Below are 27,886 nucleotides of genomic sequence, written 5' to 3'. Positions count from 1 at the left end.
TCCTCAAAACGTTCTACAGCTGCACCATTGCGAACATCTTGACTGGCTGCAACACAGCTTGGAATGGCAACTGCTTGGCATCCGACCACAAGGCGCTACAGAGGGTAGTGCGTACAGCCCAGTACATCAGTGGGGCTGAGCTCCCTGCCCCCAAAAATTGTCAAAGACTCCATCCACCCAAGCCACTCTCTGCTACCACACGGCAAGCAGTACCAATGCACCAAGTCTGGAACCAACAGGACCCTGAACAGCTTCTACCCCCAAGCCAGGGGTCCTAGTCAAAAGTAGTGCACTATAAAGGGAATAGGGTGCCATTTGAGATGCAGATCCATGTGTGTTTGAGAGAGAAGCTTTTCCCTAGTGAAGAGGTGACTGAGCCATTCTCGTGTTGTAGGGTAAAAATCTGGGACATGTGTATCCATAGAAACTGCTGAACATCATCAACTTTAACACCTTCACCTTTCATACCTAATCTTCTGTGGAGACTATTAATGGTCTCAGGCCTCCACCACAAGGCCCACAAAAAGTCACCCAACCTGAAAACAACCCAATTGAACATCAACTCAACATTGTATCTTGAGTAAATAAAAATAAAAACATTCTGATTAAATATAGAACCTTTTATTTCAATTTAGAGTAAATAGTGTTGAAATTCTGAAATAAGGTTAACACTGTACATGCCTTAATCCAGTGACAATGAAAAGCTTCCTTAAAAAGTATTTTTGTCATTTATTTTCATATTTTCCCTTGTAAGAAATAGTTCAAGTATAAAAATTCCCAAGTGTAAAATAGCCCATCTGATGTATATTAAAAGCAATAGAAGCACAGCTATCCAAACCATGACAATAACTATACATTCTAATGTATAAAGCAGCATTTTGCTCATTTGTCAGGATTTTTTTGTCTTTTCCAACGGTTCTAAACAGAGGCAGAATAACAGTCTGCACGCAAGTATGCCTGCATTTAAATAAAATTTAATACAAAAGGCATTCATCTAGCCAATATTTAATGTCATGTTCTAAGATTTCAAAAAGGCAAAAAGTATAATTGTACAGTGCACATACAGAATTGTATCTTAAATAAATCAACATTTTTGGTAGAGTATGTTAATAATAATAATACAACTAAATCTACTCAATAACTTATATGCCTTGAGATGAATACATAACAATAGTAATTCAGTACCGCCACTAAGTCTTTGTCCGTAGAGCACATAGAACATAGTCAACTCTGAAAATAAATATCTTAAATAGATCTCTTTTCTTACTCTCTTAAATAGCAACACAAATGTGAGGCACACGAAGAACCCCCAGATTCATGTCAAGCGCCTGCAGCCCCGCCACCCCCTTTCTACATTCCCCACTGCCACCACTTTCCAGACCCTCAGAAAGGAGCCCCGGAGTTGGGGTATGTAGTCTGGGTAGAGGAGGAGTTGGTGAGACTTAGAGGAATGGGTACAGGGCAAGGGTCAGGGGGTTGGTGAGGCTGTAAGGAGTGGTTACAGGACCAGGCCTAGGGGGGTTGGTTAGGGTTAGGATAGGAGGGCAGTGTATGTACCTGACACCAGCCCAGCCGGCCAGCTCTAGGACAGAGGACAGAGGTGGAAATGCTGACAGGGGCAGGCAGACAGACAGGCAGGCCAGAGGGCCCAGTTCCCAAATGGGCCCAGGGATTAAAATTTGACAGCTCAACAAATAAGCACAAGTGATGCGTTCTTTCCAGAGTGATCCATCTGTGTGGCGCTGGGCTAACTGTCCCACCCCCCTCCCCACCCGCAGCTGCTCCCTCCCTCTCTTTCACTCTGACTAGATCCCATTGCACAGAGCCAGAGGGGAACACGACTGAGCCCTTTGTCCTTTACCACTATGTACATAACTGTGTGTGTGTGCGTAATGTATGTGTTTGAGAGTAACTGATTTGGTGATTCTCATTGTCTGAAAACCTTTCTTTCGGAGTTGCCTTCATATTGTTTGTGATGCCCTTTGAAGAGTTGATGAGTAGATGGCATTTTTGGTTATTCCTGCAGCTTTTTTGTCTTCTGGTGAACTGTTTGCTTTGCATAGGTCAAGAGATCAAGATACAGAGTCAAAAAAGGGACAATCAGCATCAGGAAGATTAAAAGGTAGTTCGTAATGCGTGACACGAGCCACGACGAGAGATTGTCTTTACTAACACACTGGAAACTGGTCCATTTCCCTGATTATCACAACATTTACTTCAATGCACTTGAAAAGACAGAACGACAAGAGTCCTCGAAATGTGATAATAAATATATGTTATAAGGGCTTCAGAACACGTGTAAGTGTCCCGTAAAGAGAACGCTCTCTCTCTTCTATGTTAATGACAGCAATGGAACATAAGGTAATATTTTACACCAAGCTTAGTCGTTGCATTTCTCTTCTATAAATAAATACTCTACTACAATTATAATAATAGTAATAATTATATTAATAACAACAATAATAATCATAAGGATAAATCCACCTTATTTTGTTCTGTGAATTGGTAATGTTTACTCATTTTTTTTGGGGGGGGGGGGGGGGGGGTTAAGCACAGCAAGTTGGGAAGCTACTGTATGGATCTCCCACCTCACCACCACCATCTTAACGACTCCGTCACTTAACAACACGGCCCCTCTCTCTTCCTCCTCCTCCTTCCTCTGCACAGCCAATCAGCCGTGGGCCTCCCATCCCCTCGTGTCCAATGGCTGCAGTGGCTGCTATTGCATGCGGTCAGCTTGCAGCTGCTGAGGCTGGTACTGACCGAAAGCTGCGGCTGCAGCGACGGCTGACCCCGGTGCGGCCGTAGGCAGGGGCTGCTGAACGTAGCCGTAACCGGCCGCAGTTATGTACCCGGCCGCCACAGGGGAGGCAGCGTAGGGATACTGCTCGTAGGCTGCAGCAGCGCTAGCGGCCACGGCGGCGGAATACTGTGCGTAGGCGGCTCCAGTGTAGTCGATGTACGGTGAGGAGCCGGTGGAGGCAGAGGCTGCGCTGGGCTGCATGGCATGGGGAATGACCATGGTGCTTGGCTGCATGAAGGCCTGAGGGTACACGTAGTGAGCAGGGATCCTACAGGACAGAAACAGACAGGGAGTTAGAGGTAGAGATCACAGACCTGGCCTTACACAGCCACTGACAGACAGCAGCAAACCCCAAGTTTGACAGCAGAACCAAACGCAACCAACCCAACCACACTGCGGCCAAGCGCCCCCCAACACATCAATACACCAGTCAATAACACCACGGAGATGCCTGCAAGTAGCTATTAGAGATATAGGGTTGCCAAAATAGAGATCTCTCTGTGGGATAAAAAATGGGTTGGTGAGAGGTGTTCAAAGCTCAGAGGGGTTTTGTCCTCTGATAAGGGATAGGAAGACATTTTGGGTTTTCAGTGACCCATTGATGCCGTCATGGAGAGATAATCCAGAGATGGCGAGAAGAGAGAACTTGGTTTGTGTGTGCATGGTCACATGTGGATTTGGCCCTGGTGCCAGTCCTAGTTGGGAGGGGATAGGGAACAGAGGAAGGGAGGGAGGGAGGCTCACAGGCAGCGCTGGGAGGAAGAGAGGACATGAGATGAGGGGGGCATTGTGAAAATGTCACTGCCACTTTGACAGCTGGACAGTTTTCAAAAAGGACACTGCTGGCTGTTTCCCCCTCTGTGCTTAGACAAAGAGCCCCGGGCGGGCGCTAGGCTAGCTGCACTCAGAGGGACCTTTTCATTAAATAAGCAATCAGGAACAATGAGCACATTCAGCCCTTCATGACATATCCCGGCCGTGAGGCTCAGCTCACTAGGCTCTCTAGCACTATCTGCAAGCGTGATGATGGTCGTTTGCGAAAGTTAAACTATTGTTTTGCTGGAGGAAACCCAAGTCGTTGACCTTGATAGGGAAATCACAAATGACATTCCTCAAAAATACTAAACTGCTGTTAATTGGAGTCAAGTTTATGATTCAGTAAGAGAAGACTGAGTAACCTAAATCAGTGTTATGAGAATGATTGACAATCACTTTTATATTGGCTTACCACCATTTGTCAGTGTTGGGTTTCAAAGAGTTATGGTCTGGTGTGGATTTGTAATGGTCTGGAATGATGTGCATGGTGTGATGATGTTGTCAACAGGTCAATATAATCTCTTGAGAAACAACCTAACAATTGATCGGACCAAATAAATACTGACATCAATCAAGCCAATAAGAAACAACATGGAGAGAGGAATCTTTAGTACAGTCATAGAGTTTGGAATCTGGATTGGAGAAACCAAAGACAAGATCTATCGTGGCAACCCTAATGTCAGCACTCCACTATCCAACCAATCACATCTCAAAACACTGGCCCCAACGAGGAAACAGGAAAAAACAACAGCAATTCTACAAGCACAGACGTCAAAGACAAAACAATTCTAAACGGTCCACATGGATAACCAACACAGCACAAACACAACCACTCACTGAAGGAAACAAAAAGGAAAGAATAGATACATTAAAAGAAAGAAAAAGGAAAGATCCAGTGCAGCTCTATCACTCAGGGGTCAGGGGCGCTCCTATGACATCACATTCTTGGCAGATGCCTCGCTGCTGTCTCAGCACAGTGTTACAGTCACAATACACGGTGGAGACACACACACAGGCTGGACAATGCAAAACAAAACGCAACACACACACACAGGATGTACACAGACATAACAAACGTGTACACACACACACACACACACGGGCCACTACAAAGAAAAACTCTCAAACACACACACGCACAGGCATGCAAAGATTGGTTTCACAACGAAACAACAAAATGCAGTGTCCACCAAAAAACACATGTCAAAGTTGACCATTGTTGTGCCTCCCCATTACTAGCTATATTAAGATATGGGATGCATCCCCACAGGGTCAAAAGCAGTGCACTATACAGGTAATAAGGTACCATTCAGGATGGAAGCATGGTGTCAAAAGTTGGATCAAACAGGTATTTTGAAATGCTGTTTCTTTTTTTTCTGAAAAATTATTATTTCTTACAGTATGAGGAAAACCGGCACAAAAAGAAGCTCTTTCACACCACATATAAAATATGTTATGCAGTGTTACAACACACAACAAAGTTGCTTTTTAATAGCACTATATTTGCAATTGTAGAGAATGAAATGACAGCATTGAAGTGGTATGTTTAAATGATGGTGAATTATATTTTATTTGTATTTTATTTAACTAGGCAAGTCAGTTAAGAACATATTCTTATTTAAAATGACGGCCTATCCCGGCCATACCCTCGCCTGTGGGACTCCCAATTACGGCCGGTTGTGATAGAGCCTGGAATCGAACCAGGGTCTGTAGTGATGCCTCTAGCCCTGAGATGCAGTGCCTTAGACCGGTGCATCACTCAGGAGCCCAAGAAACCTGCTGTTGTTGGAAATAAAGGTTGCATCCTAAATGGCACGCTGTTCCCTTTCCACCGGCCCATAGGGATCTGGTAAACAGTAGTGCACTTTACAGGGGATTGGGTATCATTTGGGACGCATCCAAAGTATGAAGAAGACAGAGACGTTAAAATGGCCCATGATTGTTAGCCTGCATTAGACTGTTTGAAGCAATCACTGCCCAAGAGTTTCATCCCAATGTTATTTTTCCATAAATATATAGCAAAGTGCCAATAAGTCCTACACAAGTACGGTTTCCATAAGTAGTCATGACGACATTCCTGTAATGTGGATCTGGTCTCAGACATGCTCTTTGTTGCCTGGCCTCATGTATGATTGACAGGAGAGGCTGAATGCTGGGCCCCAGCTATTTTCTGCTTGCCTGTCATCCTACATATGACTTACTGTGTGTTCCCACCCCTAGAACTCATCTGGGCTCATATCTCACCCTACCTTTATTCACTTCCTCTATCTTGTCCTTCTCCCTCTCCCCTTCATAATTTCATTCAACATTAGACTACTACAACCTGTTTCTCCATCTCCAACAGAATAAACCTCTTATATGTTGGTAAATGCTGTCCCTGATGAAGACAGTTTGTCTGTCGAAACGTTGGATATTACATTTTTGCATCTGAGCTCCTAGAGTGTGCGGCTCTCCCTTATTTTCTAGTTTTCTACTCCGCTAGCCAGCACCTCGCCTTAATAGGTGTGCGTTTCTTTTTCTTCTAGGTAAATGCTGTGTCACCTAACAAACAAAACACACACACACACCAAATACACTCATCTGCCTGGATTCACTTCCGTAACGGTGTTGCTCATGGGAAGCACTGGCTACCCTCCGACTCCCATCTAAGTGCCCTCGTTTCCCTAGAGACACAAGCAAGGTTAAAAATACTAGGGTTACTGTGTCTCTCAATGCTCTGTGTAAATATATTATCTTTCTGTCTGGAACGTTGCGGTCGGTAAAGTTCAAGGCTAAATAAAGGTCTGTTTCAATCACATGTCAGATGGGTGACATCTTCGACCAGAGAGGGGGAAGAGTGGAGGGGTGGCGGGGTTTAGGAGTACACACCTGTTGTTCTCCGACACATTACAACCATTGGGATTCTGTTGCATTAGGAGCTGAGGAACAGCCAGTCATGCTACAGATAAATGTGAGAAGTGTAGAGGGGTGACATGGTGCTATAATAATAACAATGGATCTGGTTGCTACAGCCTCAAACAGTAGCCTGATCCCAGACCTGTACGTACTGCCATTTACCTAGTACCCATCAGAGGAGGCTGGTGGGAGGAGCTATATGAGGATGGGCTCATTGTAATGGCTGGAATGGAATCAATGGAACAGAGTCAAACTAGATTTCCATATGTTTGATACCGTTCCATTGATACCATCCACGCCATTACAATGAGCCCTTCCTCCTACAGCTCCTCCCCACCAGCCTCCTCTGCTTTATACCTATCTATCAAGCCTCCTACATGTGTTGGGATCATATCATTGGTGAGACTCATACCTAGTGGTGTGATAGCCATGGAGCTGGTTGCTACCCTCCCACAGCTGTGCCCATCTATGTCTGCGTCCCAATGGCATCCTTTTCCCTATATAGATTGCACTTTTTTTCATCAGGGCCCTAGTAGTGATCTATACAGGGAATAGGGTGCCATTTGGGACAAATCCTTTGTCTGCAGCCTTGGGCCTTCTACATGTGTTGGAAAGCACAGGTGGCACATAGGTGGCACTGTCTGGATGTGTCTGTGGCCCTTTAAACCTCCCTGGGGCCTCCAGCCTCCATGAGTTGGGCCTGCTGTTTTTAAAGAGTGTCCCATCCCATCATGACGGAGCGAGCCCCAGACCCCCTGCCCAGCCCCAGACCCCGCTACCAGTGCAGGCTTCATGCGACTGCAGCGTCAGCACTCCAGCCTTTGTGAGGCACAATGGAGAAGCTTGTTTTCCTTAACGCTGCATGCCCATGTGATGAAAGCTTGTTCAGAGGCTGTGGCATCCAGACATTTGTTTGTGTCATAGTAGAGACTCTGGTGCACTGCTCTACCACTGGACTGGACTACACACGAAAGGACACACACAAGCGAACACGTATGCACACACATACAATAGTATGGTCAGACATATGCACACAAACACAGTAACAGAAACACACGTTAGTAGGTGGTCTGCTTCAACTAAACTACTAGCCTTGGATGACTTTCCCTCATCTGTCACCAGTGTCCTGTAAGGGATAAGGTTAGTGACTACTGTCAATTTACAGTCTAGTCATGGACCTCTCACTGTTCTCTCTTTATCATCTCTGAATGAGAAACAGCAGCTCTCCTGAGAGTCGGCCCTGAAGTATGAAGTATACCATATACGGATAGATAGATGAGAGAGGGAGAGAAAATAAGAGAGGATGAGAGTTAGAAGAGACAAAGACCATGCGGAAAATGCCCTTGGTGGCTTGAGAAAAAGAGAGAAAGAGAGAGAATATGCAATTCCTGGGAAATACTCAATTCTGGGTGAGTTTGAGAGGTTAGGTGTTAATGCAAGAGAATTAATAACACCAAGAAGGTCCTAGAAATGTCTTGCAATGAGCTGTGAGCTGTTGATGGTTTTGGTGGGTTTGGAGGAGGGGTGACAGGGGGATAATCAGAAAGCACACAGAACACCGTCCCTCACGCCAACAACACATCCAACAACACATCCAACAACACACAGAACACCATCCCTCACGCCAACAACACATCCAACAACACATAGAACAACACATAGAACACCGTTCCTCACGCCAACAACACATCCAACAACACACAGAACACCGTCCCTCACGCCAACAACACATAGAACACCATCCCTCACACCAACAACACATCCAACAACACATAGAACACCGTCCCTCACGCCAACAACGCATCCAACAACACATCCAACAACACACAGAACACCATCCCTCACGCCAACAACACATCCAACAACACATCCAACAACACATAGAACACCGTCCCTCACGCCAACAACACATAGAACAACACATAGAACACCGTTCCTCACGCCAACAACACATCCAACAACACATAGAACACCGTCCCTCACGCCAACAACACATCCAACAACACATAGAACACCGTTCCTCACGCCAACAACACATAGAACACCGTTCCTCACGCCAACAACACATCCAACACATAGAACACCGTCCCTCACGCCAACAACACATCCAACACATAGAACACCGTTCCTCACGCCAACAACACATAGAACACCATCCCTCACGCCAACACATCCAACAACACATAGAACACCGTTCCTCACGCCAACAACACATAGAACACCATCCCTCACGCCAACACATCCAACAACACATAGAACACCGTCCCTCACGCCAACAACACATCCAACAACACACAGAACACCATCCCTCACGCCAACAACACATAGAACACCGTCCTTCACGCCAACAACACATCCAACAACACACAGAACAATGTTACCAAAGAAAAAGTAAACCACAAGCTACAACACAAAAGCATCAAATCAAATACATTTATTTTTTTGCTCCCCCTGGCAAAGTCAACACTCTTCCACAAAAACGGAAAAGAAGACCCCAAATATCATCCAACCAGCTTTTTTCGGTCATTAAATAGACAGCACACGGTTTAGCTATGAACACCACTTCATAACAGTAAAAGAAAAAGCACACAAAGCTCTAATTGCTATTCTAAATAAATTAAAACTCAAAACCAAAATTAAAACCAACGTACATGCATCTATAATCACCATTTGAGCTTGTTTGTGTGCGTTTGAAATTACAGGTAATTCCCTGGTCTGATCTGTGACATGGCCACAGAAATAATCCTGAAACCACCAGTTATGTTAACCTGTATCGAGCCTGTCGGACCAGAGAGAGATAGATAACATTGAGTCATTGAGGCTCTAACTTTCCATTAGTTGTACTCAACGCATAACACACACACACACACACACACACACACACACACACACACACACACACACACACACTTTCTCTTTCACTCACACAAACCTTACACTGATATGGTGGTCAACTTTGTAGTCAGTGATAAAAAGAAAGAGGACTTGTGAAACAGTTTTTTTCCCCTCAACATAATTATCATGCACTGTAATCATGCAAGTATGGCGAAAAATAGGACTAAGCACAAAACAATTACATAAACAGATTATATAAACATACATGTCATTGTATGAACATGTCTTAACAATGCTAGACTTTCGCCAAATGAGGGACATCACTGCTAATATATTATAAGTAACAGATTCAGTGAGGTAACTCTAGTGAGGTTTCATATAGGTTTTCACTCATCAACACCCAACCATCCCCTCAACACACACAAAGAAGCATCAGTACTTACCCATAAGGCCTTTGGATAAAGGCAGGATGGATTTGTGGAACACCAAAAGTGAAACCTGGATGGAGATGAGGTATGGTCAAATTAATTAACGATCTTATTCATGTCATCTGTGAGTCCCAAATGGCACCCTATTGCCTTTTTAGTGCACTACTTTTGACCAGGGCCCATAGTAGTGCACTATATAGGGAATAGGGTGCCATTTGGGATGCAGTCATTTAGTTCATTCTAGACACATCGGGACATCCTGAATCATGTATTGAACGCATTCATTTTACATATTTATGTGACAGAATGATTAATAACCCTTGGGATCATCATGAAAGTATTCTGCACCAGGCATGATTTGTGAGGAAAAAATGTGGATATGGAAATAAACATAAGATGAGACCTGGGGCATGTTCTATAGAACAAACAGCCTCAATGTTTTCAGAACATTACCATACAGAACAGGTACTGTTGCTTCCTACTGAGTTAAGTATACTTCACCTATAGGTATCTCTCTCTCTGTGTGACTGTGTGACTGTGTGTTTACCTGGCTGCATCACCCGTGGCTTGGCCCCCAGGTACGCCAGGTTGACGTTGGCTTTCCTGCCGTCGATGATGGGGTTCGGATCTTTACAGGCCCTGTCTGCAGCCGAGCGGTCCGCCATCGTCACCTGCAGGGACACACAGAGAGGGGGAGAGAGCACAGGTAAGAAGTGGTGAAGAAGAAGTGTGAGGGGTTGGTAAACATGTACGATAAAGACTCACCAATGTTCATATTCATTAGCTAAAGGGAGGCAAATATTAGAGAAAATATGGATATCACACACAACCCGACTGACTGTCAGTCAATGTTTTGAAAATAAAGATAACCACCACCACTACTTATAGCAAGTTGAGATCTTTGGTCCTAGGTAGGCTCTTAAACTCGTGATGAGTTATTTCCTTGTTTTCCAGAGCAGAAGCTAGATATAACGCCATCTCTGGCCATAGATACTCATCCATTCAAAATAATTGTTGTCAGTACATTGTTTTTCTCTGAGGACAAGTTTACTTGTGACTATAAGTACTCTATTTGAGAGTAATGACTATGTAAGAGTTTTTGGTGCGGTAGCAGGATATTTTTCAAATAACCCGAGGAAAACCTCTCAACTCATCAAATACTACAGGCTAATATTTCACATAAATGTGCTTAAAACTAAATGGCTGCAAGGAGGGAGGTATCATGACAGTAAACCAGTTTTATAGTAGCCCATCTGTCTCTTTTTAATGCTCATAGACATGCGGTTCTGCTCATCATCTTCTGAACATGTCAGCGCCGAACAGTGCGCGTGTGCGCCTATCGGTTGTTTTCAACGATAGAACGCTTCAAGCTGAAAACACAAGCCAATTTATGAAAAACTTCAAATATTAAGAAATAGGCCTACAGTAGCCTAACCAACACCCACTTTAACGATGACATGTGATTTACTGACATTTGAAATAATGCAGGCCTTAGACAGACACTTGTACTGTTTCACTTGCACTTTGTGTAAGTAAGTTATGAAGAATAAATACTATATTAATACTTACGAATCCATACCCCCTGGACTTGCCGGTCTGTCGGTCGGTAATCACGACTGCTTCTTCAATTTCTCCAAACACTTCAAAATATTTCCTGAGACTGGAATCCGTAGTGTGGTATGGAAGACCCCCGACAAAAACCTTCGTGTAGGTCGTGTCCTTCTGCGTGGTGTGCATCTTCACCAATATTTTAGTGCAAAATAGTATAAACAGAAACAATCAAAAATATAGTGCAATGTTTCCTTATCAGCTAGTTACGTTATTTATTAGTATTGCTATAAAAACGAACAATAAGACATTTACCACCGGAGAGGCTTCAGGGAAATAACACAAACTCGACAAAAATCAAGATTCGAGGTAGATTATGTTTCGACACTTAAAAGAGCTATGGAGCGGATTGTCCAAGAGATCTGCAGGTGTTTGCAACTCTTCTTCGTAACTGTCGTGACTAACTAAATATGTTTCGGACCCATTCCTAAAAGTGCTTCCCATAACTCCACCCAGTTCCAAACCCGAGGGCGGTACTGTGAGTGCATTACTGCCCGCCCACATGCTCCCCTACACGCTCCAGCAAACAGCTGGGAAGCGCGCACAATTAAAGATCCATGCCTGCTTAGTGGTGATGAAGAATAGACCATATTTCCCTACCACATGTTAAACCACCAGGAAAGTTATGGTCATTCGGTTTTTCATAAACCTAAAATAATCTGTTCTTACATCAATTGTATAGACTAGTGCTCACGGCAATGTTTCGGTTACTTAATAACCCACAGTGTTTTTAAGTTATATCCATGAAGATATAACTTAAAAAATGAAGGCATTGGTTCTCTTCCTGTCCCAAGGGATACCTGGCAGCAGGTGGTCGGGCCGGGAAGGTCCATTACGCACAGAGAGGAGACAGACAGTGGCCAGCCCAGGGACGCACGTGTTTTAGTGGCAGCAGCAGTTCAGCATGACCAATGCAGACAGGTGTAATCTCTGGGCCTCAAGTTTCATTGTAGAATAATGCAGTAGCGTGTTAGATTATATTTTGGACTATCATACACGCGATGCTGCTAAGATAATTATGCACAATGGGTAGGGACATAAATGTTTAGTTTTCTGGGCCCCTAATGTCTCACAGGGGGCCACTGATGACTGAACTGTTTTAAAACGCGTTTAGGAGTGAGTTCAGCCGGGTGATGATGGAATTTATGATAACCTGTTTAGGTGGACATGAAGGGAAGAGCGGTACGTGCGTAAATACGCGGCCAGGGCAATTGGGCACCCGCCCCGTGCAGAATCCGTCCATTCAAGATCATATCTTCAGATTATTTTTCAAATAGGCTACTTATGCTTGTGATTATATACATCATACAAATAATAGGTTAAATTGTATATTTTAGTACAGCAGTGTCTTGAGGTCAGATGAATGTCCACTTGTGGGTGTTGTAGTGCCTGTGATAACTAAAATAGGCCTAATAACAACGATAAGACTTTGTAAACTTTATAAAACTGTTGACTTTTGTCTTTCATGATTGAATGTGGAAAATGATGATTCTCCCTCCTTTTTTCCAGACAACTGGTCTGTAATTTTATACTGGAAATCTGATACGGAACTATTGTCTAAATCCTTCATATGGTTCCACCTCTATGGACGAAGTCAGCCATGGAGACACGCGGCCTACATAGGCCCTAATACTGGTATGTGCCTGGTTGCTTGTAGCCTACAGTAATATTATGAGTTGCAAATTTGATGTGGCTGGCTAGCTGTCATAATTGTCATCTCCTCCATCACCGGAATGCAATAGCGTGAATTGCCACTGGGCTCTTCTGTACCAAAAAAATGCCATAGCCCTCTCCTCGGTCACTATTCCCAGCCGCAACCTGATAGAGCGACTTTTCTGTATCTCGGTGGCTCAGATACTATTTTATTCATGCGTGCCCACGCGCCCTTTAAATTACAACCCGGAGCGGGAGCCGCCGCATAGTAGTCCGTTTCGGGTTTCAGCAGCCACACAATGAAGAGACCATCGAGTTGCGTCCTCTTGTTGTCTCCGTTCGCGTGCAGCATGCTGACTAATCAGAATCCCCTTACATTTTGGCTAACAAAACGTAGCTACAGGGTCACTGGTAAATCCTCCTCAGTGGTTATCCTTAAATCCCTTATGTGCATATCTTTGATGTGTACTTTGATCTTTGATGTGTACACTCCCAATGTTATAGCCTATAGGCTATAACATTGGGAGTGTGCCAAAAGGGCCCTGTTAAATTAAATGCATAGCCTATATACTGTAGTATAGAGGTATCCTTTAACGCAATGAATGCTATGTGAGTATGTAACTAACTAAATAAAAAATTGTGGAATTCCATTTCAAGTTCACCATCCTTGTGTAACAGGTTCCGTCCCTCTCTTCGCCCCAACCTGGGGTCGAACCAGGGACCCTTACATACATCAACAACTGACACCCACGAAGCATCGGTAACCCATCGCGCCACAAAAGTCGCAGCCCTTGCAACGCAAGGGGAAACCCTACTTCAAGTCTCAGAGCGAGTGACGTCACCGATTGAAAGGGTATTAGCGCGCACCACCGCTAACTAACTAGCCATTTCACATCGGTTACACTTGACTATCAGGATGGGCTTCCAACTTGAATAAACAAGGGAGCGTTAGGATGGTCATGTTTAGAAAATATAAAAGTAATACTTAACCTGACATGTGATCAGACCTTGTGTAACAGTGTAGGTTCCGTCCCTCTCTTCGCCCCAACCTGGGCTCGAACCAGGGACCCATCGCGCCACAAAAGCCGCGGCCCTTGCAACGCAAGGGGAAACCCTACTTCAAGTCTCAGAGCGAGTGACGTCACTGATTGAAACGCTATTAGCGAGCACCACCGCTAACTAACTAGCCATTTCACATCGGTTACACTTGTAATTTTGGGAACTGAGACTAGGTTTTTCACCAGTTGAAAAACACAGCAAACCTGTCAACCATATAACACCCAAAAGGCAATGGGTCATTTGGGAACAGTCAAACTAAGGTCACAAGGGCTTAGTTTGCAGAAGATATAGGTGCTGCTGTAGGCCCTCCTTGGTTGGGGACAGAAGCACCAGATCATCAGCAAACAGTAGACATTTGACTTCAGATTCTAGTAGGGTGAGGCCGGGTGATGCAGACTGTTCTAGTGCCCTGGCCAGTTCGTTGATATATTTGTTGAAGAGGGTGGGGCTTAAACTGCATCCCTGTCTCACCCCCAGGCCCTGTGGAAAGATTTATTTTTTTTGCCAATTTTAACCATACACTTGTTTGTGTACATGGATTTTATAATGTTGTATGTTTTTCCCCCAACACCACTTTCCATCAATTTGTATAGCAGACCTGTATGCGAAAATGAGTCAAGAGCTTTTTTGAAACCAACAAAGCCTGAGAAACTTCGCCTTTGTTTTGGTTTATTTGTTTGTCAATTAGGGTGTGCAGGGTATGTTAATTTGGTAAAATTGCCTACTTTACATTTCCTCAGTACATTGTTTTCACTGAGGAAATATACGAGTCTGCTGTTAATGATAATGCAGAGGATTTTCCCAAGGTTGCTGTTGACGCATATCCCCCGATAGTTATTGGGGTCAAATTGGTGATCAGTCCTTGGTTCCAGATATTGGGGAAGATGCCAGAGCTGAGGATGATGTTAAAGAGTTTAAGTAAAGCCAATTGGAATTTGTGTTCTGTATATTTTATAATACCATCAACACCACAGGCCTTTTTGTGTTGGAGGGTTTGTATTTTGTCCTGTAGTTCAATCAAAGTAATTGGAGAATCCAGTGGGTTCTGGTAGTCTTTAATAGTTGATTCTAAGATTTGTATTTGATCATGTATATTTGTTATCGAGCCAAAAATATTGGATACGTGGTTTATCCATACATCTCCATTTTGGATAGATAACTGTGTTGTTTGTTTAGTTATGCAATTTTCCAGAAGTTGTTTGATTCTATGGATTCTTAAATTACATTGAGCTGATTTCTGAAGTGCTGTTCCTTCTTTTTCCATGTTGTATTTCTGTATTGTTTTAGTGAGTCACCATAGTGAAGGCGTGGACTCAGGTTTTCTGGGTCTCTATGTTTTTGATTGGATAGGTTTCTCAATTTCTTTCTTTGGTTTATGCATTCTTCATCAAACCATTTGTCATTGTTGTTAATTTTCTTAGGTTGTCTGCTTGAAATGTTTTAAATTGATAGGGAAGCTGAGAGGTGAAATACACTGTTTAGGTTTTCTCCTGCCAAGTTTACACCTTCACTATTACAGTGAAATGTTTTGTCCAGGAAGTTGTCTAGAAGGGACTGAATTTGTTGCCTAATAGTTTTTTGGTAGATTTCCACACTATTTTCCTTCCCTCTATAGCATTTAAAAAAAAAAATGTTTACCCCTTTTTCTACCCAATTTTGTGGTATCCAATTGGTAGTTACAGTCTTGTCTCATCGCCACAACTCCCGTATGGACTCGGGAGAGGTGAAGGTCGAGAGCCGTGCATCCTCCGAAACACAACCCAACAAAGTCACTCTGCTTATTTGACACAATGCCCACTTAACCCTGAAGCCAGCCACACGAATGTGTCAGAGGAAACACCGTACACCTGGCAACCATGTCAGTGTGCACTACCCCATGGGTCTCCAGGTCGTGGTCGGCTGCGACAGAGCCTGGACTTGAACACAGAATCTATAGTGGCACAGCTAGCACTATGATGCAGTGCCTTAGAGCACTGCGCCACTCTGGAGGCCATCTATAGCATTTCTTAATATTATTCAGTTCCTTTGGCTTTGATGCCTCATGATTGAGCATAACTGTTCAAGTAGAGTGTGATTTTGCTGTGATCTGATAGGGGTGTCAGAGGACAGACTGTGAACGCTCTAAGAGACTCTGGGTTGAGGTCAGTGATAAAGTAGTCTACAGTACTACTGCCAAGAGATGAGCTATAGGTGTACCTACCATAGGAGTCCCCTCAAAGCCTACCATTGACAAAGTACATACCCAGCATCCAACAGAGCTGCAGGAGTCGTGACCCATTTTTGTTGGTTATGTTGACGTAGTTGTGCCTAGGGGGGCATATGGGGGAGGGAATGCTGTCACCTCCAGGTAGGTGTTTGTCCCCCTGTGTGCTAAGGGTGTCGGGTTCTTGACTCTCTCTCATTTCAATTGCTTATTTACATTAGGGACAGATACAATGAATGTCCGACCATCCGATGCATTACACCACACCGAAGCTTACAATAATTCCCAGTGCTTGTCCCCAAATTAACATTAAAGTAATAAAAGCTACTTTTTAGACACTATAGTGAAAACACCAAGATACTCTTACATATGATAATGACACCAAAGACTTTCTGCAAGTGAACTGTAATGAACAGTGCTGAAGAAGTAATTTAATTCCATGGAAACACCGCCATCTTGTGTCTAAAACAGCTTTCAACTCAACGTCCAACTTTGCAACACACAAAACGGGGGGAATCCCTTGACCTTTTTTAAATTAATGGAAAATAAATATCTTCATGATTTCAATTTCAAATAATAATATTGCCCACCTTTATACAATATGATTTTGCATCGTAAAGTAAACCCTCAGAGATCTCTTCTATTTATACCACATCAAACAAGTCTTAGAAACAGACTGTATGCACATACACTCGGCTCTTTTGTGTACAAAAACACAAATAAACATCACTGATCCCTCTCTCCCTCACCTGCTCACTCTTCCTCTAATTCCCCCTGCACCATCTCTCTATCCTCTCCCTCCCTCTCTCCTTTCATCCATCCTTCCCTTCTCAGACACACTTGGCTCCAATAGACAGATAAGGTGCTCCCAGCCAGGTGCTAGAATTGCTCCTCAGCTTGCTCAGTCTGTTGAAATGTGGAGTCATTCTCCATCTCAAGAGAGGCTGAGAGAAGCTGCCCACTGAGCCCACTTCTGACTCCCTCTCCCCCGCCCTCCCTGACCCCTCCACTCCCTCCATCCCCTCCTCCATGAGTCTGAGTTGGGTCTGGATCCAGTGGCTCCTGCTGGATGCCTCTTGGGCTGGGTGGGGTCTCAGGGGCATCAGGGGTGTGGAGGATCTCCACAGGGCTGACTACGTTCCCCTCTCCGGATGTTGATGCAGCTTCTGGGTCATGGACACCAGCTGACTTAGGCCTCAGGTTCACGTTCAGCTCCTCCTTGTTGAGATGAGAGAGAAAACAAATAAATATTCAAGATACACACACAGGTCATATTCAGGATACACACACAGGTCATATTCAAGATACACACACAGGTCATATTCAAGATACACACACAGGTCATATTCAGGATACACACACAGGTCATATTCAAGATACACACACAGGTCATATTCAAGATACACACACAGGTCATATTCAAGATACACACACAGGTCATATTCAGGATACACACACAGGTCATATTCAAGATACACACACAGGTCATATTCAAGATACACACACAGGTCATATTCAAGATACACACACAGGTCATATTCAAGATACACACACAGGTCATATTCAAGATACACACACAGGTCATATTCAAGATACACACACAGGTCATATTCAAGATACACACACAGGTCATATTCAAGATACACACACAGGTCATATTCAAGATACACACACAGGTCATATTCAAGATACACAAGTCATATTCAAGGCAGATATAGTTAATGTTGGTCCCCATTTAACCTCCTAAACCCAGTTTTCCCTTATTCCCCTCACCTAACATTAATCTTTTTCATGATTTCATAATCCTCACCTTCCGTTCCTCCTCCGCCTGTCTCATCCTCTCCTCCATGTCCACTTGGCTGGTGACAGACTGGTCCCTCTTGCCCTTCAGAGACTCCAGGTGAGGGGGAGGCCTACGTTTGGGTGTCTCTCTGTCATCAATCTGACCATACACACACAGCGATTAGACCATGAGTTAATACACACTCCAACAACACATATTAGGTAAACACTCATATACTGTAGTTACTGTGTAAATAACTAAAATATAATCTCTTCAATACAGAGTGACTGTCATTGGCATATTGACATAGTCAATCAGTTATGCACTCACTTCCATAAGATGACAGCAGTTTTATAAATAACCAGGAAACTAATCTAAAGACTATCCAACCAGGCCCGTCTTATGATGACAAGAGATTATGGAACTCCTCCTCTCACCTGATTCTGACACCACCATAGAGGGCTGAGACTACATGAAGCTACACTTTGCTCTGCCCCACCATTAGACCTGACCGGTACCCACCATGATGTTGTATGCCTCGCCGCTGGCCCTCTCCCTGGGCTGGGCGATGATGCCTTGGCCTCGAAGCTGTTCCAGGATGTCACTGGACTTGGGTCTCTCACCACTCTCCTGGGCCAGGCCAGGAATGTGGGCTGAGTGGGAGACACACACACAAATAGGAGGTCTCTGACGAGTACAAGATACACACGCTCTCTAACACACACACACACACACACACACACACACACACACACACACACACACACACACACACACACACACACACACACACACACACACACACACACACACACACACACACACACACACACACACACACACACACACACACACACACACACACACACACACACACACCTCTTACCTGCCAGTGGTGATAGTTTCCTGGGTACAGCCCCCAGTAAGGTGGGGACCTCACCAGTGTCCAGGACCACTCCACTGTCTGTGGTTAACTTTGACACTGCAGAGTCGCCCCTACAGCCTTGTTTACTCACTGTGTCATCCTGTTGGGAGAATTACAACGTCAAACTCAAATGCATAGTGTCTTAGGTGTTTTGACAGGTGCAATAATACAAAGTGTATCATATTTATTTCTAGATCAAGTAGCCAAATAGTTTGACTAAAAAGAAAGACTGCCACTAGGCTATCGGTAGGCCCCCCGCAAATCAAATTGAGAGGAAAATCGCTCTGACGCGCATCACGCCGGATGTGTGCCATTCCATTCCAAAAGTCTTTCACTTTGCCTTCTGTATTACACTTGTTCATAATATTGTGATTACAGTTTTTAAATAGGAATCGAAATTAGGAACTGCAGGCAGCGTACCTCTCCTCCGTCCAACTCGCTTGATCTCACGGGCTCGACCACCGTGAACCTGGAGCTGCTGCATCCCATATTTACTTTCAAGAGAACAGTGGTCGGCTAGAGGTTTTCTTTTTGATATACCATTAATAGAGCATTTCGCGGGATATTAACGCAAAAGGAACCTCTCAATCAGTCGCATTCCTTCACACTTTCCAAGATAGCGCGACCCATGTCGCCATGGACTCGCTGCGTTACCATGGGCCGTTGCTACAATAAATCTGACCTGGTTAAAGAGGTGACACCCCCTGGACAGGCAGTAGGTGTCCGGGTGACCGCAAAACAACACTCAATCAATTGTCCTCCAAATAAGTCCCATTCCAAATGCTTTTAGGCTTGTGCAAGCCGGTTTTGGCTCCAACCCAATCTCTTGACTTGAAATTGAAAGCATACACACAAGAAAAAATACTTTCAGAAAATAAAAATATGTAATATATGCTCTGTTATTGGTGTAACACACAACATAGATATAATATAGCTTGCATCAGTGACTTCAGCCATGCCCAGAGAGACAGGTGGCAACATTCTAATTCCCAAAGGAGCTGGAGGAGCTGAGAGGAGAGAGCAGTGCCAGGGGTTCCTGTGCTGAAGTGTTGGCGGTGAACGCGGTGGTTCCACGCAGGGGCAGGAGACTCTGACGGACCTCCTGGCACCTCCTGTTGATGTCCAGAGCCCGGGTCTTAGCCTCCAGGCTGTCCCCCAGGGTGAACAGGTTCATGGTCTCCAGGCTGTCCCCCAGGGTGAACAGGTTCATGGTCTCCAGGCTGTCCCCCAGGGTGAACAGGTTCATGGTCTCCAGGCTGTCCCCCAGGGTGAACAGGTTCATGGTCTCCAGGCTGTCCCCCAGGGTGAACAGGTTCATGGTCTCCAGGCTGTCCCCCAGGGTGAACAGGTTCATGGTCTCCAGGCTGTCCCCCAGGGTGAACAGGTTCATGGTCTCCAGGCTGTCCCCCAGGGTGTACAGGTTCATGGTCTTCAGGCTGTCCCCCAGGGTGAACAGGTTCATGGTCTCCAGGCTGTCCCCCAGGGCGAACAGGTTCATGGTCTCCAAGCTGTCCCCCAGGGTGAACAGGTTCATGGTCTCCAGGCTGTCCCCCAGGGTGAACAGGTTCATGGTCTCCAGGCTGTCCCCCAGGGTGAACAGGTTCATGGTCTCCAGGCTGTCCCCCAGGGCGAACAGGTTCATGGTCTCCAGGCTGTCCCCCAGGGTGAACAGGTTCATGGTCTTCAGGCTGTCCCCCAGGGTGAACAGGTTCATGGTCTCCAGGCTGTCCCCCAGGGTGAACAGGTTCATGGTCTCCAGGCTGTCCCCCAGGGTGAACAGGTTCATGGTCTTCAGGCTGTCCCCCAGGGTGAACAGGTTCATGGTCTCCAGGCTGTCCCCCAGGGTGAACAGGTTCATGGTCTCCAGGCTGTCCCCCAGGGTGAACAGGTTCATGGTCTCCAGGCTGTCCCCCAGGGTGAACAGGTTCATGGTCTCCAGGCTGTCCCCCAGGGCGAACAGGTTCATGGTCTCCAGGCTGTCCCCCAGGGTGAACAGGTTCATGGTCTCCAGGCTGTCCCCCAGGGTGAACAGGGTCATGGTCTCCAGGCTGTCCCCCAGGGTGAACAGGGTCATGGTCTCCAGGCTGTCCCCCAGGGTGAACAGGTTCATGGTCTCCAGGCTGTCCCCCAGGGTGAACAGGTTCATGGACTCCAGGCTGTCCCCCAGGGTGAACAGGTTCATGGTCTCCAGGCTGTCCCCCAGGGTGAACAGGTTCATGGTCTCCAGGCTGTCCCCCAGGGTGAACAGGTTCATGGTCTCCAGGCTGTCCCCCAGGGTGAACAGGTTCATGGTCTCCAGGCTGTCCCCCAGGGCGAACAGGTTCATGGTCTCCAGGCTGTCCCCCAGGGTGAACAGGTTCATGGTCTTCAGGCTGTCCCCCAGGGCGAACAGGTTCATGGTCTCCAGGCTGTCCCCCAGGGTGAACAGGTTCATGGTCTCCAGGCTGTCCCCCAGGGTGAACAGGTTCATGGTCTCCAGGCTGTCCCCCAGGGTGAACAGGTTCATGGTCTCCAGGCTGTCCCCCAGGGTGAACAGGTTCATGGTCTCCAGGCTGTCCCCCAGGGTGAACAGGTTCATGGTCTCCAGGCTGTCCCCCAGGGTGAACAGGTTCATGGTCTCCAGGCTGTCCCCCAGGGTGAACAGGTTCATGGTCTCCAGGCTGTCCCCCAGGGCGAACAGGTTCATGGTCTCCAGGCTGTCCCCCAGGGTGAACAGGTTCATGGTCTCCAGGCTGTCCCCCAGGGTGAACAGGTTCATGGTCTCCAGGCTGTCCCCCAGGGTGAACAGGTTCATGGTCTCCAGGCTGTCCCCCAGGGTGAACAGGTTCATGGACTCCAGGCTGTCCCCCAGGGTGAACAGGTTCATGGTCTCCAGGCTGTCCCCCAGGGTGAACAGGTTCATGGTCTCCAGGCTGTCCCCCAGGGTGAACAGGTTCATGGTCTCCAGGGTGTTCCTGTATATCAGGTTACAGATAGACAATACCCAGTTATCAAGCATTTAAATATGTTATGTTGTCGATATAGTTAAGATAACTTTTTTCCAAGACAAAACATTTTCCTAATGTCTTTCATACCCATAACCACAAGGAGGCAATATTGAGGTGTGTGTGGTGTTGCTGTCATAGAACAGTTAGGTGTCATATGTTCACACTGTTAGTTCCAGAGAAGATATGTTTTAGCAGATTCATTTGTCATCTTCACTACTGTGAGGGATAACTCACTGAGAGAGGAGTTTCTTCTGCAGGCCAAAGGTGTTCTTCCTCAGGTTCTTGGTCTCCTGCAGAAGAGCAATGTGGGTCTGGAGGGGTAGCACTGGGTTAAGAACAGCTACACATACATACTGACAACAAACAATTAACATTGTATTGTGAACATGAAACTGTTATAGGATGAGAGAAGGCAGGTGACAGACAGACACATAGGTAGACAGACAGACAGACCTGGTCCATGCAGAGCTCGTAGTTGGCCCTCTGGGCCAGGACGTCCAGCCGGGTGTGGGCCAGCTGCTGCTCACAGCCAGAGCTCATGATATGTCTCTCCACCTTCTGCATCTCCTTGACCAGGTCCACCACTGTCTCCTTCACCTGGGGACAGGTTAAAAGGTCAGTTACAGGTCAGTCAATTTATCTCATTAGTATCACTATTCACTAAGCACAATGACAATTGTGAATTGTTTACATTGATAAACTATGACTATCATTTTCTACAGTGTGTTTTGCATAATTCTTATGTAGAACTCTTTAGGTCTCTGTTAGGCTTACACAACAGTGTGAATATTGTCAGAAATGCCAAGAGATCACAAGGCAGGTCGCAACTGCAAGGCAGATGAATGAGCAACATGGCTAAGACCAGGACAGCTGAACACTAACCTTCTGTTTCTCCCACTCTAGGACATCCCTGGAGGCGCTTAGCTCTTCAGCCTCTTCCTCAGGCCGAAGTCAGTGTCACAGCGCTGGGTCACCAGAGCCTTCATCAGCTACACCACCAACAGGATACACATAGAGAGTCAGACATACAGGAATGACACAGACATTTATCAGATAGACATATGCTTGCCAAACATAAGCAGAGTCTGTGCCAGTCTTTCTGTCAATCTCTTGCCAAATAAGACACTGATATAGCGTTGTTGAATGCAGTTACTGTACATACAGTCAACATAAGGAGGAGCATACAAAACTATGTTCCAGCCTGTACTATACCTTGGAGAGAGTATACTGCAGATTCCCACGGAAGTAAGAGCAGTCCAGGACCAGTTTCTCTGCTGTCTGCTTTAGTCTTTTGCAGTAAGCAACCCACTGACCATAGGTCAGGGTTCTGGGAAAGAGGATGGAGAGAGGGTTTATCATAAATCGCTAAAGTAGTGAAACTTTCCTTCTTTTCATCTCCAACTAGACTAAAAAGTTTTAGGTAGGACAATATGACCCGGTGGACAGATGTTCACACTCATTGATTGATTGACTCACCCCTTGACGATGTGGCAAGGCTGGTACTTGTAGCCCAGGTTGGGTGACTGGAGGTCAAAGGTCAGAGAGTGTTCGTTGAGCTTCACAGCTTGTTCCTTGTCCCTGTGGTTGGACATCATCTGGGTAAGCACGTCCTTCAGAGAGCTACAGGTAGAGTGAGGATATAATGCATTCATATATAGTCAGATCAGGTGAACAATTTGCAGGCACAATGGCTGCATTTACACAGGCAGCCAATAATTTGGCAAAAAACACAGCAATAGATAGCAATCTAGGTTTGCCTATGGAACCGATTTGAAACAGTTGAGATAAAGACTTTACAATCTGCAAATAATTTATTAATGTCATTGGAATACTTGCACAAAAACGAGACAAGCATCGGTGCGTTTTACTATCCAAGACTCATCACAACAGCAGCCTATGGGCCCTGGTCAAAAGTAGTGTACTAAATAGGGAATACAGGGCCAGTCTCTGACCGGAGGTTGTCCAGGACCAGGTGGATGATCTCCTCAGCCAGCTCCACCTCCCGCTTCAGCTCAGCATCCACGTCATCATGGACCAGCTCCGCCGCCGTCAGGCCGTCTCGGAGCACCACACACTCCCTCAGCGCCTGCCTGTACAGGACCTTCTCCTGCAGACAGCTCTCAGCGATCGCCTTCACCTGGAAACACCCAACACCCATGAAATCAGTTTAAATAACACACATGACAAGAGAGGGTCATTTACAGTCATGGAGGGTGAGCCGCAACATTTAGAATGTCCCGAGTCATGGGAATGTAGTATATGTGGACCAGATTCCCTATTCTACATGATCACCAATCACCTGGTTCTACACAACACATTGAAATCTGAACACTCTCAGATGTTGGTTGCATCTCTATGCCTGTGTTTAGACAGGCAGACCAATTCTGATCTTTTTTTCTCTAATTGGCCTTTTGACCAATCAGATCAGCTCTGAAAAAGATCTGATGTGAAACAATCTGATGTTATTGGTCAAAAGACCAATTAGTGGAAAAATATCAGAATTGGGCTGCCTGTGTAAACCGTCTGTTCTAAAGGTATCAAGGGCAGTGCAGTGTGTCTCGAGTGTCCCAACTGTTCTCCCTGGCCCTGCATACACCCTGAATCCACTCTACCTTCACTAAGGCATCCATCTCCTGGTCTACTCTTGTGATGCTGTCAGCTGATTGGCTCTGCCAGTGCCCTAGCTCCTCTATGCGGTAGGTCAGGTGGTTCTTCTTGCTCCAGGTGGCCCAGCGGATCTAAGCCAGGGGGAGGAGAGGACATTGCATTCCAGTAGAGTCAATGAATTTCATGATATATTGCTAGTTTGGCATCGTTTCAAGCATAAAATAGACTGGATCTGATGTTTTGTCAGCACAACCCTCAGACCTGAGATTTCACCCCCAGATTGTGAGGTGTGCAAGGGTTTATTCCTATACACTGAAAAGAGAGCAGTATGGTTCCTCTAAAATAGCTGGGGGACACAATGTGTTACCTGAGTGGTAGCATCTCCACGTGCGCAGTGAAGATCCTGGTTGATCTGATAGGCTAAGGCCCTCTGCAGCTCAGACCTATTGGTGACCAGATTGCTGTTGAAGGACCAATCTGGTTGGGTGTACCTGGGGCAAGGCTTCAGAAAACTTGATTTCATGCCTGTAGATCTACAAAACAGGGAAGAATTAATAGAGTATATAATATCTTGCCTTTTTTCAAATTCTGACAAATAGACAATTATTGGCTTGTAAAAGGTTTCAGTTTTAAGCAGTTTTCTGTATTTTTTGTGTGATTTGGACCAAGACTGGCTTCAAAATTTCCACTAGAGTGAAATAATACCTTATTTTCCATCTGAGATTTCACAGTCAGTGCCTAAAATGATAAGTAGCCTTTACTAACAAGAGAATACATCAAACAACTAAAATAAATCACTTACCACATTATTCATTTAAAATGATGAAAATGATAGGTATAAAGCAAAGAGCTTGAAAGTTGAGTAGCTTGTTAGCGAAGAGAAAAGTGAAATGTGTCAAACTTCGGAACTCTTCAGAATCACTTGGAACCCTCAGTCGGAACTCTTCCATTTCTGACATCACAGTAAACATCTTGTAGAATGTTTAAAACAGAATTCAAAACAACATCAAGAAGACACCCATTGACCTTTAACGTTTAAACCCATTAACCCTTTCAGGGCCCTATTGAGCACACCGCCATGTTGTTAACATATTTACATATTTGCAGTAATAATCAGGAATTCTGTCAGCAATGTAGAGTTGAGGTATTTAGCACACAACATTTACGTTAAAATCTCACAGACTATAACCATGCCCATTATACTTCTCTACCAAGCAAAAAGGCAGTAACTGCTCATAACGTGGAACTGAGAAAAATTGGTTTCACAGTAACTTTATGCAGTTACTGCTAACATGACCCACATTTTCTCCAAAACACAATAGAGGCAGGATACTTGTCCACATGATTAAGCATGTATTTAATGTAACAAAAATGATGTTAACAAATTTTTGACCAAATTAGCAGTTACTGCTTTTTTGTTTGGTAGGGCAGTATAGTACTCTGTAAAAGCAACAATTAGGCTAAATATTGGATTAATACAAACTTGAAAACAATGCATTCATGAAACCAAATGGACCCACTAAATCAGATTGAGTATTTTACATGTGTTAATACCTACCAAAAACAAAGATTTACACATGATCAAAACTTCACACCAAGGTAAGCCTACACAAAACACAGCCTTAATTTGAAGTGTTTCTAAAATCCCCTATGGGAAACCAGTGGTGTAAAGTACTTAAGTAAAAATACTTTAAAGTACTACTTAAGTAATGGGGGGGGGGGGGGGGGGGGTGTATCTGTACTTGACTATTTATATTTTTGTGAACTTTTACTTTAATAATTTTCTAAAGAAAATAATTTGCTTTTTACTCCATACATTTTCCCTGACACCTAAAATTACTTGTTACATTTTGAATGCTTAGCAGGACAGGAAAATGATCCATTCCACACAATTATCAAGAGAAAATGCCTGGTCATCCCTACACCCTCTGATTTGGCGGACTCACTAAACACACATGCTTCGTTTGTAAATAATGTCTCATTGTTGGAGTGTGCCCCTGGCATTCCATAAATTAAAAAGACAAGAAAATGGCACCATCTGGTTTGCTTAATATAAGGAATATTAAATGATTTGTACTTATACTTTTGATACTTTAATATATTTAAAACCAAATATTTTTAGACTTTTCCTCAAGTAGTATTTTACTGGGTGACTTTCACTTGAGTCATTTTCTATTAAGGTATCTTTACAATTAGTCAAGTATGACAATTGGGTACGTTTTTCCACCACAGTGGGAAACGATTGGAACCATTTCCTTGTTTAACCGCTAGGTTTTATGGGTATTATGACTCAAACTGTGGTACTCTATATGAAATTGGGAAGGTTGCTGTATCAACTGTGTGATGTCGCCGGTCAGACGGAGACCACCATTACACAGCTGAAGGGGCACGTGCCGGAGGACCACCAGAACGGTCGTGCAACATCGGTTTCGTCTGAACTCTAATTGTGACTGAGAGCCTGACCTCTGCAAGCAGGATTTCAGACAACACAAGCCGGAGCCTGAACTCCGGTGAAGCAGAACAGAGAAACGGCAGAGATCTACCGGAGCCACAAACTGAAATCCAAAGATGGCAAAATCATCTGCCCCATTCTGAGGAGGTACATTAGTCTTGCGTGTGGCGCCACCTGGGACAGCGCTCACACGCGTCACTACTGCCAACAGGGCAACTGAAAATATGCAACGTTTTTATTCACAGTTAGCCTATGTACACTACGCATCCTCCTTCATATTCGAGGATGCTGCTATTTCAACCACACCGTTAATGACAGGTGTATAAAAATCGAGCACACAGCCATGCAATCTCCATAGACAAACATTGGTATTAGAATGGCCGTACTGAAGAGCTCAGTGACTTTCAACGTGGCACTGCCATAGGATACCACCTTTCCAACACGTAAGTTCATAAAACTTCTGCCCTGCGAGAGCTGCCCCGTTCAACTGTAAGTGCTGTTATTGTGATGTGGAAAGTCTAGGAGCAACAATGGCTCAGCCACAAAGTGATAGGCCACACAAGCTCACAGAACGGGACCGCCGAGTGCTGAAGCGGTTAAAAATTGTTTATCCTCGGTTGCAACACTCACTACCGAGTTCCAAATTGGCTCTGGGGAAGGCCCTTTCCTGTTCAGCATGACAATGCTCCCGTGCACAAAGCGAGGTCCATACAGAAATGGTTTGTCGGTCTGTGTTGAAGAACTTGACTGGCCTGTACTGAGCCCTGACCTCAATCCCATCAAATACAGCTGGGATGAATTGGAACGCCGACTGCAAGCCAGGCCTAATCGC

The 27,886-nt window shown here is 45.0% G+C and overlaps 2 protein-coding genes across 3 annotated transcripts; both read right to left on the bottom strand.

Moving 5' to 3' along the window:
• Positions 1–605: 605 nt before the first annotated feature.
• On the bottom strand, positions 606–11,811 carry LOC106570483 (RNA-binding protein 24). Its single transcript, XM_014142881.3, has 4 exons — positions 11,347–11,811; positions 10,325–10,448; positions 9,793–9,847; positions 606–3,071 (listed from the first exon to the last, which is right to left on the bottom strand). Exons 1-4 carry the CDS (start codon positions 11,512–11,514, stop codon positions 2,720–2,722), a joined length of 699 nt encoding a protein of 232 aa, XP_013998356.1. The 5' UTR covers positions 11,515–11,811; the 3' UTR covers positions 606–2,719.
• Positions 11,812–16,711: 4,900 nt separating this feature from the next.
• On the bottom strand, positions 16,712–19,629 carry stmnd1 (stathmin domain containing 1). 2 transcript variants are annotated; one of them, XM_014142895.3, is made up of 5 exons: positions 19,429–19,629; positions 18,970–19,108; positions 18,606–18,736; positions 18,111–18,242; positions 16,712–17,518 (listed from the first exon to the last, which is right to left on the bottom strand). In XM_014142895.3, the coding sequence occupies exons 1-5, from the start codon at positions 19,495–19,497 to the stop codon at positions 17,180–17,182; spliced, it is 810 nt and encodes a 269-aa protein (XP_013998370.1). In that variant the 5' UTR covers positions 19,498–19,629; the 3' UTR covers positions 16,712–17,179. The 2 variants fall into 2 exon arrangements, with proteins under 2 accessions (XP_013998370.1, XP_013998371.1); XM_014142896.3 differs by having other exon boundaries at positions 17,033–17,515.
• Positions 19,630–27,886: the final 8,257 nt, after the last annotated feature.

Source organism: Salmo salar, chromosome 14 (genome assembly GCF_965601325.2).
Source record: "Salmo salar chromosome 14, fSalSal1, whole genome shotgun sequence".
NCBI classification, from domain to species: Eukaryota; Metazoa; Chordata; class Actinopteri; order Salmoniformes; family Salmonidae; genus Salmo; species Salmo salar.
Note: the sequence above shows the minus strand (reverse complement) of the source record. Positions and strands in the feature narration are given on the sequence as shown.

Coding starts and splice junctions, on each gene's coding strand:
- LOC106570483 (XM_014142881.3), bottom strand. CDS start 11,514: ATGCACACCACGCAGAAGGACACGACCTACACGAAGGTTTTTGTCGGG. Junction 10,449..11,346: donor AGTCCAGGGGGTATGGATTC/GTAAGTATTAAT, acceptor GTGTCCCTGCAG/GTGACGATGGCGGACCGCTC. Junction 9,848..10,324: donor GCCACGGGTGATGCAGCCAG/GTAAACACACAG, acceptor ATCTCCATCCAG/GTTTCACTTTTGGTGTTCCA.
- stmnd1 (XM_014142895.3), bottom strand. CDS start 19,497: ATGGGATGCAGCAGCTCCAGGTTCACGGTGGTCGAGCCCGTGAGATCA. Junction 18,243..18,605: donor GCGAGGCATACAACATCATG/GTGGGTACCGGT, acceptor GTGTATGGTCAG/ATTGATGACAGAGAGACACC. Junction 17,519..18,110: donor AGGCGGAGGAGGAACGGAAG/GTGAGGATTATG, acceptor CATCTCAACAAG/GAGGAGCTGAACGTGAACCT.